The 12,982-nt window shown below is 41.5% G+C and overlaps 1 protein-coding gene across 14 annotated transcripts in view; it reads right to left on the reverse strand.

Annotated features, from left to right (window-relative positions):
* The window catches only part of LOC137504402 (calpain-13-like), a 232,546-nt gene that overhangs the window by 63,909 nt on the left and 155,655 nt on the right, over positions 1–12,982 (reverse strand). For all 14 annotated transcript variants that reach the window (XM_068232775.1, XM_068232776.1, XM_068232777.1 and 11 more), the window contains 2 exons: positions 2,387–2,592; positions 1,067–1,135 (listed from right to left, as the gene is read on the reverse strand). In XM_068232775.1, coding sequence (XP_068088876.1) covers positions 1,067–1,135; positions 2,387–2,592 — 275 coding nt within the window. The remainder of the gene's footprint in view (positions 1–1,066; positions 1,136–2,386; positions 2,593–12,982) is intronic.

Consider the following 12,982-nt stretch of genomic DNA (forward strand, 5'->3'; position numbering starts at 1 on the left):
AGAGCACCACCTCGGATAAGGAAACCATTGTTTCAAAGAAATGAAAAGGTCTGGATTATAATGTGAACTCCTTATTCCTCAACTTTTTTTTAGGGTGGAAAATGTTCTAGTGGAGAACAGACTAATTGTAGAGGAGGGGTGGGGCAGCTATCCTCTGTACATTGGGAGGGCACTAGAGCCCAGTAATAACAAGAGGGGCAGATGAAAGCTGCAAAAGGGAAATCTAGCATAGCCCCACAAAAAGCTCTCAATATCAGTGGGAAAACGAGTACTAACATTTGGAGGGTAGAAGGATGAAGGGTACAGTGAGTGGAGGAAGAAGAGAACTAGTTACAAGGGCTCATAAGAACTTTAGGATATGAGACAGTAGGTAAAGAAGCAGTGATTGCAGGGCCGGATTTGTACTTTTTCACGCCCAAGGCCCACTATCACCAGCTGCCCCCTGACAACTGTATACTAAACTCCCCCCCCCCCCCCCCCCCTAACATGGCAGGGTTCAGATTGTAGGCTCCTCTGAGGACAATTAGTGAAGTGATGGCTGGGATAAAATTATAAGATCCTCTGAGGACAGCTAGTGACATGATGTCAGGGATTAGATTGTAAGCTCCTTGGCACATTCAGTAAGAGGCAAGCAGCTCGGAAATCCCTGTAAGTGCCCTTTGCTGCCCCTTCATCCCCTGATTGCCAGATCTGGCTGTTGGTAGCTGCCCACTGCTATGTGCAAACTCTGTGTAGCAGGACGAATGTTCAGCAGGCTAACTTCTACTACCACCCTTCTGTCTCCAGCCCGCCCCTTGCTTTCCTGGTGCCCTAGGCCATGGCCTATGTGGCCTTGCCTGAAATCCGGCCATGAGTGATTGTATGGGGATGGCAAGGATTATGGGCAAATGTAGAAGAGCTGACTATAGAGGGACAACTGCATGGGAGGATTAGCTGTAGGGTTACAGGGCATGGTGGAGAATGGTGTGTGAGTTGCCCGGGGCACCAGAGCAATACGCACATGACACGATAGGGCAAGCAGCAAACCCCAAGAAAATTTTAAAAAGACCTTAGCTGCAATACTTACGACACAGAGGAATTATGGGAGTTCACTGATGGGTTGTCCACTTTTAATCCTGTCTGAGTTTCATGAAACCTAAGACAGAAGTTTTCAGCAATTAAAACTATAACAGAGATAGCTTTCTGTAAAAGCATTGGTGGTGGTATTAATACAAGTGCCGATATAAGAAGTAGTGATGGTCATGTCTAGAAGAACTCATGGAGAAGCATGTGATCAGTTTGGTCAGGTGATAGATATGTAAGTCTCTGATGTGCTAGTCACGATCATGTGCTAAACCAGGATGTGAACACATCAAATCAGAACTTTGCTTTGCAAATCTATCAGCTGATCAAACAAATCACATGCTGCTCTATGAGTTCCCCTAGACATGGCCATCAGTAATAAGAAGATTCTTAAAGAACAAGCGACACCCATGCTAACCTAGAAATAAAAAACACATATATAAGTAGATAAATACTACTTCTACTTACATAACAGATGTATTGTGCTATCAACGTAATGATTCCTGTGAATTTTACAAAGTAAAAGCAGAAAATCCTATTCTAGGCAGTGGCCATCTTGCCAAGCTAATGCTGACATCCTATCCTCCCTGACTCTTGTTTTCCCCCCTCCTTTCTCTTGCTCATTGTGTATTCATTAGCTGCCCTCTTCCCAGAGTCTTTTTTTTATTTACACATCCAATCACTGAGTCTCCTCAGCCTTGCTTGTAAACACAAGTGATCAGCTAGGCAGGGAAATAAATGGAAGAGGAGGAATAGATTATAGATAAAAAGAACTCCCAGCATTCAAAAGAACTCCCAGCATTCAACTTTTTGGCACTTTTTGGCACTAGGGCCAGTGCTCCTAAAGTATGTGATAACTCCAAACCATAACAGCAGAAAAAGTTTTGCAAGTTTTGAATGCAGGATTAGAATCTTTATCACTTAATAAACTCAGACCAGTTGCTGTTGAAATTAGATTTTTATGGTGACAATGCCGCTTTAATGAAAATGTCCATCGGGATCGAGTCTTTTATAGAGGAAGGGGGAGTGGCCCAGGTGGTGATTATATCTAATTGACTATCCTGTCACACCTGATTTCATGGTGAAGGGTAAAAAAATGCCACTATGGGACAGTTAAGGGCATGCGCAAACTGCCCGCATCATTCGCGCTACTTGCGAGCTCGCAAGTAGTGCACATTCTCTGGTAACCGTTCGCCGACAAAATGTGTTCTGCCATCCCTACCGGAGATAGACATTATTGTATTATTTAACGGTACTAGACATGGACTTTAGTGTTATGCTGGAGAAATATATGTTTTAAGATATACAATTACAAAGCACTTACTCAGCAGCAACCTGCGCCGTCCTGGTAAAGATTCTAAGGAGAAACTCAGACTCCTGTCCCTTGTTTTCCGTGTAGGGTAAGATGACGTAGGTTCCGGGAGGAGCGATGAATGACCTGGTGACCTCTCGCGCTCTCTCCAGGCCAGAGTCTATTACATCGGTTGCTTGCTGACGGGAGAATTTCAGCTGTGACCCATTCTTGGTTCCCTGGAGGGTAAGTGGAGACATCGAGCTTATTGAATAGGAACAGGTCTCTGAACTAACTGCCACAACTGAAAGCGGCAAATCAAAAGTCAAGCAAATTAACGGATTAAAGGAGCAGGCAACTCTAGATTCACTGCCTTTCAATAGTTGGAAAAACCAAGCTATTTAAAATATCTGTGATAAAAAAAAAAAGTGAGCAAAAATACCCAAGAACCGGACAGGGGAAGAATGAAAGTTTTATGGACTGATGAGTCAGTGTTTGAAGATTTTGGCTCAAGGAGTTGAACTTCTGTCAGAATCAGAACAGGAGGAAGAATAACACTGGAATATGTCACAGTCACATGAGGTGGTGGAAGTCTTTTTGTTTTACGATATTTTGAAATTGCAAATACAGCTGCCTAAAGTGAACCTACACAATCTTCTGGTTGCCCTCCCCACTGTATCATAGCCAAGCCAAATAATGGCTCACCATGTGGCCAAGGTTCCCACCATGTGGCCAAGGAACCAATCTTTGCTTCCTATCTATCACATCCAACAACAAAATCCAAATTTTGGTTAGACGAAAATTCAATCGGACGATTGTTTTTATAATCTTTCGTAATTGATTGAGCCCATCAACAGAGATTATTTACAACCAATCCGATCAGAATTTCTGATTGCTCGAATGATTTTTTGCCAGAAATTGGACCGTTAGTGGCCAGCTTTAGGCTTTTGGAATAGTTCCCATTTGAAAGCTAAAAAAAAACAAAAAACAGCATTTTTGCATGGTTAGATAGAGTAGGACTCACCAGATTGTTGACACTTTGGCGCAGTTGGTGTGCTTAAAAGACAACTATCAAAGTTAACTAAAATTCTAAATGCCACATATATTTTCAGTAATAACTAGCTAATAGCAATACAAAGGCTTTTTTTTCATGTTTTATGTGAAGAAAAATTACATTTACAGTGAACAGTTTTCACTGTGGGCATTACTATGGAGGATTGGGTCCTACAGAAACAATCTTCACTGGCTCTAATACTGTGAGTAAAATGTGTTCAGAATGACAGAAAGCAGAAATATAGCTTCAAATGTGTGTAAATAATCACCAGCTGCTGCAGCTCTCTCTGTATGCTGCTGTGTGTCTCTCTCTCTCTGCCATGCAGTCTAAAGTAAACAGTTTACAGCCAGGTTACAGTTCGGCTCTGCCTCCCCCTCCCACCGATCACTGACACAAACTTGTTACAAACCGCTGGTAAACAAAGCATTTTTTCACACAGGCTGTGCTCAGGGCCGGATTTCTGTGAAGGCCACAGAGGTCATGGCCTAGGGTGATAAAAATCAGCAGGGCGAAGGACTTGGAGAGATAAGAGGTCACATGTCAAAGTAAATCACCTCTCCTGCTTTGCACTGGTCTGCCTGAATTCCATCGATCCCTGCATCTCTCTCACTTGTGCAAAGTGTGTGTTATGGCAGTCAGCATCTGCTGTCACCTGTATGACGAGAGGGGACAAACAATCTGCTGCGAGAAGAAAAATATATGGGCTCAAGTAGCAGAGTTCCGATTAGTTTTTTTCATGCAGCACGCATTCACGGGCAGGAATTAGCAGCTCTCTTCCTCCCTGACTGATGTTAGTTTATTACTAATAGATCAGTGCTGTTAAAGACCTCAGATCTGTTTAATTTATGGCTTGTTTTTTTTCTCCTAGAGAATGACAGCAACATTCTTTGTGCTACAGTTTAACTCTTTCCTGGCTTTTTTTTGCCAGCAAAGTACTGTGTTGACCATCAGTGAAAGCACGATGTTTTGAAACAGAATGACAACTGTGTTACATTTATTTATATTTACAAAACAATCAATGCATCTCCTGCTACCTGTATACATAGCTGTGTGCCTAACATCTTGTATACAGGAACAAAGTCTGAATACGGCTTATTAGCCAAAGGCTCACTTTTTCTTTTGGTTAGCCAAAAAAAAGTGTTATTCTGTTACAAAACTTTCTGCTGACTGATTTTAAGACCTGTCTTAAGTACTAAATTGTCACTGTGTAAAGTTCACCTGAGCTTATGCTAGGTACACACGATGCAATTTTCTGACAGGTTTACTGTCAGATCGACTATTTCCAACATGTCCGATCTGCTTTCCAATCAATTTTCTGAATTATTTTTCATAGAAGTGAACAGCAAATTAATCAAAAAATTGATCGGAAATCAGATCAGACATGATGGAAATAATCGACCTGACAGTAAAGTAAATTGCATCATGTGTACCTAGCATTACACTACATCTATGGCAGTGTGTGTAGTTTGGGATCCTTCTACTTACCTGTTCTGTTTTGGATGGACTTCTCTGCATTGTGCTGCCATCACCATCGCACACAGGTCAAAAAAGCAGCTCTGTCCACTCAAACTCCTTGTAATTTCGCACTCCTGTACAGATGTACTGGGAGTGTTATGGGTATGCGTACTTGACAAGTGCTGCTCATACATGAGCATCATTTGCATGCAGACAGGAACGCAAAATTACATAGAGTGGGCAGAGCATGCACTGCTTCTTTGTTGAACAGGAGGCAAAGCAGCAAAACAGAGGGGAGCCCGTTCAAACTAGTCAGAGTTGGACAGAATGGGGGGGAGGAGGGGGCGGTTGGTGACAACTGACCTAGGGTGCTGGAAAGGACAAATCCGGCCCTGTCTATGCTGAGAGACATCTGAAAAGCTTTAAAGTGTTGCTGACTAAAACTAAAAAGTCTGTAAACTATATAACAGAAACACAGGGGTAACAGAAACACAGTTTCTTTGATAGTTGTTCTTTAAGCGCATTAAAGCGTGACCAAGAGCTCGGCAGCTCCTTGTATTTACATATATACCAATATATCTTCCGATTACTTGAAACACCGGACTCTAACTCTTGTTCGCCAAAAAATTGGTGCCTATTTTTTGCCAACTTTACTCTCAAATGAGACATCACCACAAACAAAAAAAAAGTGCTTCATTTTTACAATAATTATGTATAAATGATTTAGTCAGTGTTTGCCCATTGTAAAATCTTTAAAATCCTTGATTTACATTCTGACATTTATCACATGATGACGTTTTTACTGCTGGCAGGTGATGTAGCTACTGCTTGCTGTTTTGGCAGTTGGAAACAGCTGTAAACAGCTATTTCCCACAATGCAATGAGGTTCACAGACAGGAAACTGCCAGGAGTACCATGGTCCTCAGAGTTTCTTGTGGGAGAGGTTTCACCACAATATCAGCCATACAGAGCCCCCTGATGATCCTTTTGTGAAAAGGAATAGATTTCTCATGTAAAAGGGGGTATCAGCTACTGATTGGGATGAAGTTCAATTCTTGGTCACGGTTTCTCTTTAAGACTACCCACAAAGGTATAGACACCTAGCATTCAGGTACCAATCTAAGGGTATTGTTAAAAACACACTTTTATTTTTCATCCTTAGCATAAATCGAGAGACACACAAGAACAGAGTATGCTGTGCAGCCTGGCGTTTCGTGGTTCCCCCACTTCGTCAGAGGCCACAAAACACTTGTGGCCTCTTATGAAGAAGGGGAACCTGCAAAATGGCTGTCAGGTCGTACAGCATACCTAGTTCTTGTGTGTCTCTGTCTATTTATGCGAAGGGTGCAAAAAAAAATGGTGTTTTAAAGTGAACCCGAGGTGAAAATAATCTAATGAAATAAACAATTATATTTATCCTCCTACTCCTAAAAATGTTTTTTTTAAATATCCCAGGGTTTTCTTTTGATATTTAAACATTTACAAAATAAGTTGAATGTTTTACTCTCTCTATTCAGTAGCAGCCTATTAAGTGCCCCAGAGTTAGAACAAGGTCAATAGTTCATGTATTTTTTATCTCTCCTTGCCCTCAGAAGTTGTATTCTACCAGCAAAACTTTTATGGCTGTAATTTGCTTATCAGTGATGTTTACTATATTCCTGACAAGGTACCAACAAGACAGAAGCTGCCACTTCCATACCTAGACATTTTTTGGGGGGGGGGTCGATTCCCATTGACTTTAGTGACTTTGTTCACGTGGAGCACGATTTCTAATGCCTGAAAACCCTTTGCCAGTCTGTATATCTTTAATTTGAAACGCTTCAAAATGAATATGGAGAAAAATGAACTACATCTGGAGGGAACTGGAGGTTGAAGGGAAATTTTCAAACAGCCAATAACAACGTTGAGGGTCTGACTCTTACAAGATACAAGACAAAGCACTTCAGGCGAATGTTAAAATAAGTTTGGCTTCAGAGAGAATGTAACGCAGCTATAGCTGTCCAGGAGAATCATTTGATGAAGGTAGTTTCACTTTTTATTATGTTCTTGTAGACCTATCTGCATGTGTAAATATTGTTCCTTGTCATAACATCTACTGTAATTACTTAGTTTATTGCACAGACATAAGCAACAAAAACATAAGCTAATACTTACAGTCTGTGTTGGATATTTTAAAAGATGATGTTTCACAACTTTTGATAGGCAGTGTAGCATAAAGAGCAGTTTATTATTATTATTATTATTATATATCCTTTATTTTTCTAATACAGGTAAAACTCGAAAATTCGAATATCGTGCAAAAGTCCTTTTTTTTCGGTAATTCAACTTAAAAGGTGGAACTAATATATGACATAGACTCCTGACTTGCATAGCGAGGTATTTCAAACCGTTATTTGTTATAATTTTGAGGACTATGGCTTACAGGTTATGAAAACCTCAAAAATCTAAATCTCAGAACATTAGAATATTGTGAAAATACACAATACTCTCGGCTCAAAGTGTCAGACTCAGCTAATTAATCCAAAACACCTGCAAATGGTTCCTATTTCATATATTAGTTTCACCTTTTAAGTTGAATTACTGAAATAAATGGACTTTTGCATGATATTCTAATGTTTCGAGTTTCGCCTGTATAAAGTGCTGTACAATAACTTAGCAGCTGTTGCAAATTGCCAATGAGAGGGAAACAAAAACATGACAAAAACATGAACAGGACTTGCAGAATGACAATGTTATTCTGGCCACATATTTATATATTGTAATGTGATAATCATTTTATGCTATTGATTTTAAAAATGATCTCTAAAGCATCTAATAGCAATAATTTGATTGCCTAATAGCTATTGGAAGAACAATTGCAGATAATGTTAGCCATACACAGGAGACGATAGCTGGCCGATTCGAGAAACAAACGGTATTCTGAAATAAGATTGATTTATCACACAGGACCCCTCATTTACAGTTAGATTTAAAGCAAACCTGAAGTGAAAATAAGCTTATGAGATAATGATTTGTATATGTAGTACAACCAAGAAAAAGAACATTAGTAGCAATGAAAAGAGTCTCATACTGTTTTCCAGTACAGGAAGAGTTAACAAACTTCAGTTATCTATGGAAAAGAGCTTCCCTTAGCTCTTCGGCCCTCTTGGTCGATTACAGTCCTGTTTTCTGAAGGAAACACTTAAACAGCCAAGAAACTGTGAGAGACAGCTTGAGACAAGGTTTTACTGCAGGAAAGTTCAAAGAGTCATTATTTCTGCTTTGTTTTATAGCTTAAAATACAGAGTGTGGTTTTAAAACTGCAAATGTGACAGTATGAATGTTATAAAATAAACTACTAACTGAAAAAAAATATAAGACTCTTTTCTTTGATACTAATGTTCTATTTCTTATCCATACTACACATACAATTCATTTTATTATAAGGTGTTTTTTTTTTTCATTTCAGGTTTGCTTTAAGAAGATATCTGATCGATTATTGATCAGACTGCCGTCTTTACTAGCTACCTATAGCTGGATTCAGTACAAAGCAATGTGGATGCCACGCCCCGTTCTGCTGAAGGGAAGACTGCCATCTTTCCCGATAACTTTCCCGATGAACCAAAATATTTTTGGTTGGTAAAGAGGAAGTAAATACCAACTCAAACAGTTTCCTTCAGAATCTGCCAAAAAATCCACTCTGTGCATGGCTTGCTTAGTCAATTGTTCTTAAAATTACCATTTGATTTTGCATATATGGGATAATTTTATCAAAATGCTCACATCTTAACCCTTTCCAATCCATCTTAGCAATCACCCATATTCCCCTAGCACTTACTTTTTCCAATGTGTTGGGGGGGGTGATTGCGAATGTGCAAAGCGGCAGGGATCTGGCCAGGTCTCTACCTCCTCGCACTAGCGGGAGAAAGAGACCCAGCATCAGTGTAGGGGAGGGGAATGGTGCCAGCTCCTGTGCTGTAGCTCCAACCCCATGCGTCAATGTAATAACACTATTATGTGGCACAGGGGGACATTTAACAAGGGTGTCTGAGACAAAATATTGGCAGGTTTTTAGAAATCTATGCAGAACTGTCTCAGACATCTTTAAAATATCACTAGTGCAGATTCCTTCTTAAACTGTTCTTAAATAGGAGGAGTTAGGAGGGTTTCCCAGACAGTGCAGTGTGTGAGGGGAATTGCTGTTGCTGAGGTAACCAATACATCTGTTGTATTGCATCAATGCTCAGCACTGGAAGGGTTAAGCACAGAACAGCTTCACAGGACACCTGGCAGCAGGGGGGAGGAGCCCTTCACAATTCACAAATCATGCCTAGCCTGCACTGCTGCATTATCTGTAGAACTGCTAATAAGCACTTCTTCATCTGTGACAGTTTAGGGATGGATTTGCACTTTTCTTAACTGTAGCGCAGTTCTAGAAATCCACGCTAAACTGCCACTATTATGTAGGATTTAAGAAGTTTCTTACTATCATGCAGAACAGTTCCCCTGCTGGTTAGAGCAGTTTAAGAAGAAAAAACTGCCGGTAATGCTTTGATAAATCTGGCCCACAGTGTGGTACCAAAGGGGATCAAAGTGTCAGACTTTGACACTTTGTTCCACATAGGCTGATGTCGTTCCGGGCTGAATCCAGCGATGGTGCCCCTGGCAGGGAGGACACATGCGCCCATGTAAGAATTTTAAATACGTGGCACAGCAGCAAAGGATACAGCCAGTGGTGATCAAAGTGTCGGATTTAAGGTGGCCATCATCAGGAGACTTGGCGCCCGGTCGATCATTCATTTCGATTATTATAATCGGATTAATTATTAATCGGATTAATGCAGTTAAGAGCATTTAGTTGGGCAGAAGTTGGTCTCATGTGTCGATCGGACACGCTACAAGATGTAGGGCCGGCATGATCGACCGGGTGCACGCGGCAGTAACGGTGTGCGATATCGGGACAGGCGACGAATGCGACGGAACTCCCGGTGATGCCCCCCCCAGTGTATGATGTGTCCCATGCACAGTATACTTTACCTGTTGGTGCCCGCCACTGCCTCTGGGCTCCGCCCCCATACATGTGTACCACCTGGTTACAGTGACACACGTGCCCACATTAACCACTTAAGTTCCAGCGGTCTCTGCCAACCAGAGATGAAGCACCGTCATGTATTTTACCAGTGGGAACATTAGAGAAAACACCTACCTTGCTTTCTGTTTCATTCTTCACTGCACAGCTTGCTTCTAATCAGCCCTGATAAAATCCCCCCCTGAGCATTCAGTCTGGCTTTGCTCAGGAATATTTATAGCTCAGTCTGTGTTCTCTCATGTCTTTTCAAGTCCAAGCCTGCCCCCTGCTGGCTCTGCTCAGGAATCATTATAGCTGAGTCATTATAGCAAAGCCAGACTGAATGCTCAGTCAGGGATTGTATCAGGTCTGATAAGAAACAAGCTGTGCAGTGCAGAATGAAACAGAAAGCATGGTAGGTGTTTTCTCTACTGTTCCCACTGATATATATGGTAAAATACATAAGGGTGCTTCGTCTCTGGTTCACTTTAAGGACCAGAGACCGCAGACGGTATACCCGCCGCACGCCGGGATCCTCCTCACATACACTCTGCCATCTCTATGACGGCAGAGTCATGTGAGCTGGTCAGGAGAAGCTTTTATTGACTCCTGACCGTGTCTATCAGTGTAAGCCAATGGGAGCTGCTTACGTTGATCAACATGGCCAGGAGCCAATGAAATAGGCTCCTGACTGGCTCACGGGGCTCGGCCGTCATAGAGACAGGCAGAGCCAGTGAGCTGTGGCGGGACACGGCGGGGATTCAGCGGCAAGATCGGCAGGGAGCAACGGAAATGGCTGGTGCGCGCTGCGGCGGTGATTGAAATCTATGCCCTGCCAGCCGGGTAACCACCAAAACAGGGCGTAGGTTTTAATCACCTCGGTCCTTAAGTAGTTAAGGAAGCCAGCAACCACGTGGGGTGCGTGTATGAGGGCGTAGCCAGCGGCAGGCACCGACAGGTAAAGTATACTGCATGGGAGGGGCACATTTTACATTAGGGAGGACAGCACCGGATGCGGCATCACAAGGCCGATCCCTGAGAGATTTCATGCTGAAATACATCAGGAATCAGCCTGCAATGTATGTGCAGCCAACTGATCTCTCTCCAATCAGAGAGAAATATGTCTCTTGGTCGATGTGCCCATACATCATCTGATGTATGGGCACTTTTAGTCTGACACTTTGACCTAAAGGGGCTGACACTGTGCTGGAATTTATTCAGCAACAGAGCCAATAGTGGCATCCATATTTCCCTGTCAGACTTTATCCAACATCGGTCTTACTGTAAACTAGAAAACGCCAAGGTCAGATATGGAAAGGGTTAAAGTGTGTGGCCATAATAGGAGGGTAAGGATATGGTAGGTAAGGGGAGAATGAGTCACAGGCAGGCCATTGGATCTGTGCCGTCTAATTGTTATGAGAGTGCTCACTCCTGCACACACCTTCTAGAACTATGAGTAGAGGCTGTGATTGGTGAAAAGCATGCAAATAGGTTACCCTCCATACAAACCTTGTAGCTTCTACTTTTTTTCTTTGGTTTCACTTTCTCAATTCTGAATTTCTGACCAATGCCCTTTATGACCGAGTCTCTTTCAAGCTGGTGCTAAGGGAGGATTCCCATTGGTTTTATGCAAACCAATAAGAGCCTAGTGCTTCTACAGGGTCTCTGGGAGCTGTATACTGGCGTTTTTAGTAGGCAGAGGATTCGAACTGTGGCAGCAGAGGAACGAGAACATGGAGGTGACAGGTACCAAGTGTGTTGTGACACAAAAATGGAATGAACGGAACAGGATGAAAAACTGATGCATAGCTCCCAACTGTCCCTGTTTTGGAGAAACAGTCCCTCTTTGGGAGCCCTGTCCCTCTGTCCCTCTTTCCTCCTCATTTGTCCTTCTTTCTATGTAAATATATATATTTCTCTACTAAAAAATGTGTTTGTTTGACTCTAAACTTTGTTCCGATCCTTTAACCACTTAAAGAGACACTGAAGCGAAAAAAAAATGATGATATTATGATTTGTATGTGTAGTACAGCTCAGAAATAAAACATTAAGATCAGATACATCAGTCTAATTGTTTCCAGTACAGGAAGAGTTGAGAAACTCCAGTTGTTATCTCTATGCAAACGAGCCATTAAGCTCTCCGACTAAGTTAGTCGTGGAGAGGGCTGTTATCTGACTTTTATTATCTCAACTGTAAATGACCTGTTTACTTTTTCTCTGCTAGAGGAGAGGTCATTACTTCACAGACTGCTCTGAAAGACTCATTTTGAATGCTGAGTGTTGTGTAATCTGCACATATTATAGAATGATGCAATGTTATAAAAAACACTATACACCTGAAAATAAAAGTATGAGAATATTTTCTTTGCTGCTAATCTTCTAGTAATTATTCATAGTACACAACCAATTCACTATATCATATTTTTTTTTTCGCTTCAGTGTCTCTTTAAGGACTGCAGTCATAAAACCCCTTAAAGAGAACCTGTACTGAGTAAAAATATTTAAAATAAACACATGAGGTAACTTCAAATGAACATTGCATAGTTTACCTTGCCATCAGTTCCTCTCAGAAGCTCACCATTTTCTTCTGACAATGATCCCTTTCAGTTCTGACAACATTTTGTCAGATCTGAAATATATCAGTTGCTGTCAGTAAAATATCAGTTGCTGTCAGTTATAGCTGAGAGGAATACTGATGTACCCGGTTTTGTCCATGTTTCCCTATGGCTCAAGTGGGTGATGTTACAGTTTAACTGTGTGCTGACCAGAAAGCTGTTATGGGTAATGACCATTTTCAAAATTTAGGACGGAAAATTCCCTTGATCACAGTGACGCAGGAGAGGAGAAAGACACTGAGGCGTAGACTACATGGAAGGTAAGTATGACTTGTGTATGCTTATTTTGACTTTTAATTTTCAGTTCAGGTTTTCTTTAAGGACCAGAGCCTTTTTTTCCATTCAGACCACTGCAGCTTTAACGGTTTATTGCTCGGTCATACAACCTACCACCTAAATGAATTTTACCTCCTTTTCTTGTCACTAATACAGCTTTCTTTTGGTGCTATTTGATTGCT

Source organism: Hyperolius riggenbachi, chromosome 4, assembly GCF_040937935.1.
Source record: "Hyperolius riggenbachi isolate aHypRig1 chromosome 4, aHypRig1.pri, whole genome shotgun sequence".
Taxonomy (NCBI): Eukaryota; Metazoa; Chordata; class Amphibia; order Anura; family Hyperoliidae; genus Hyperolius; species Hyperolius riggenbachi.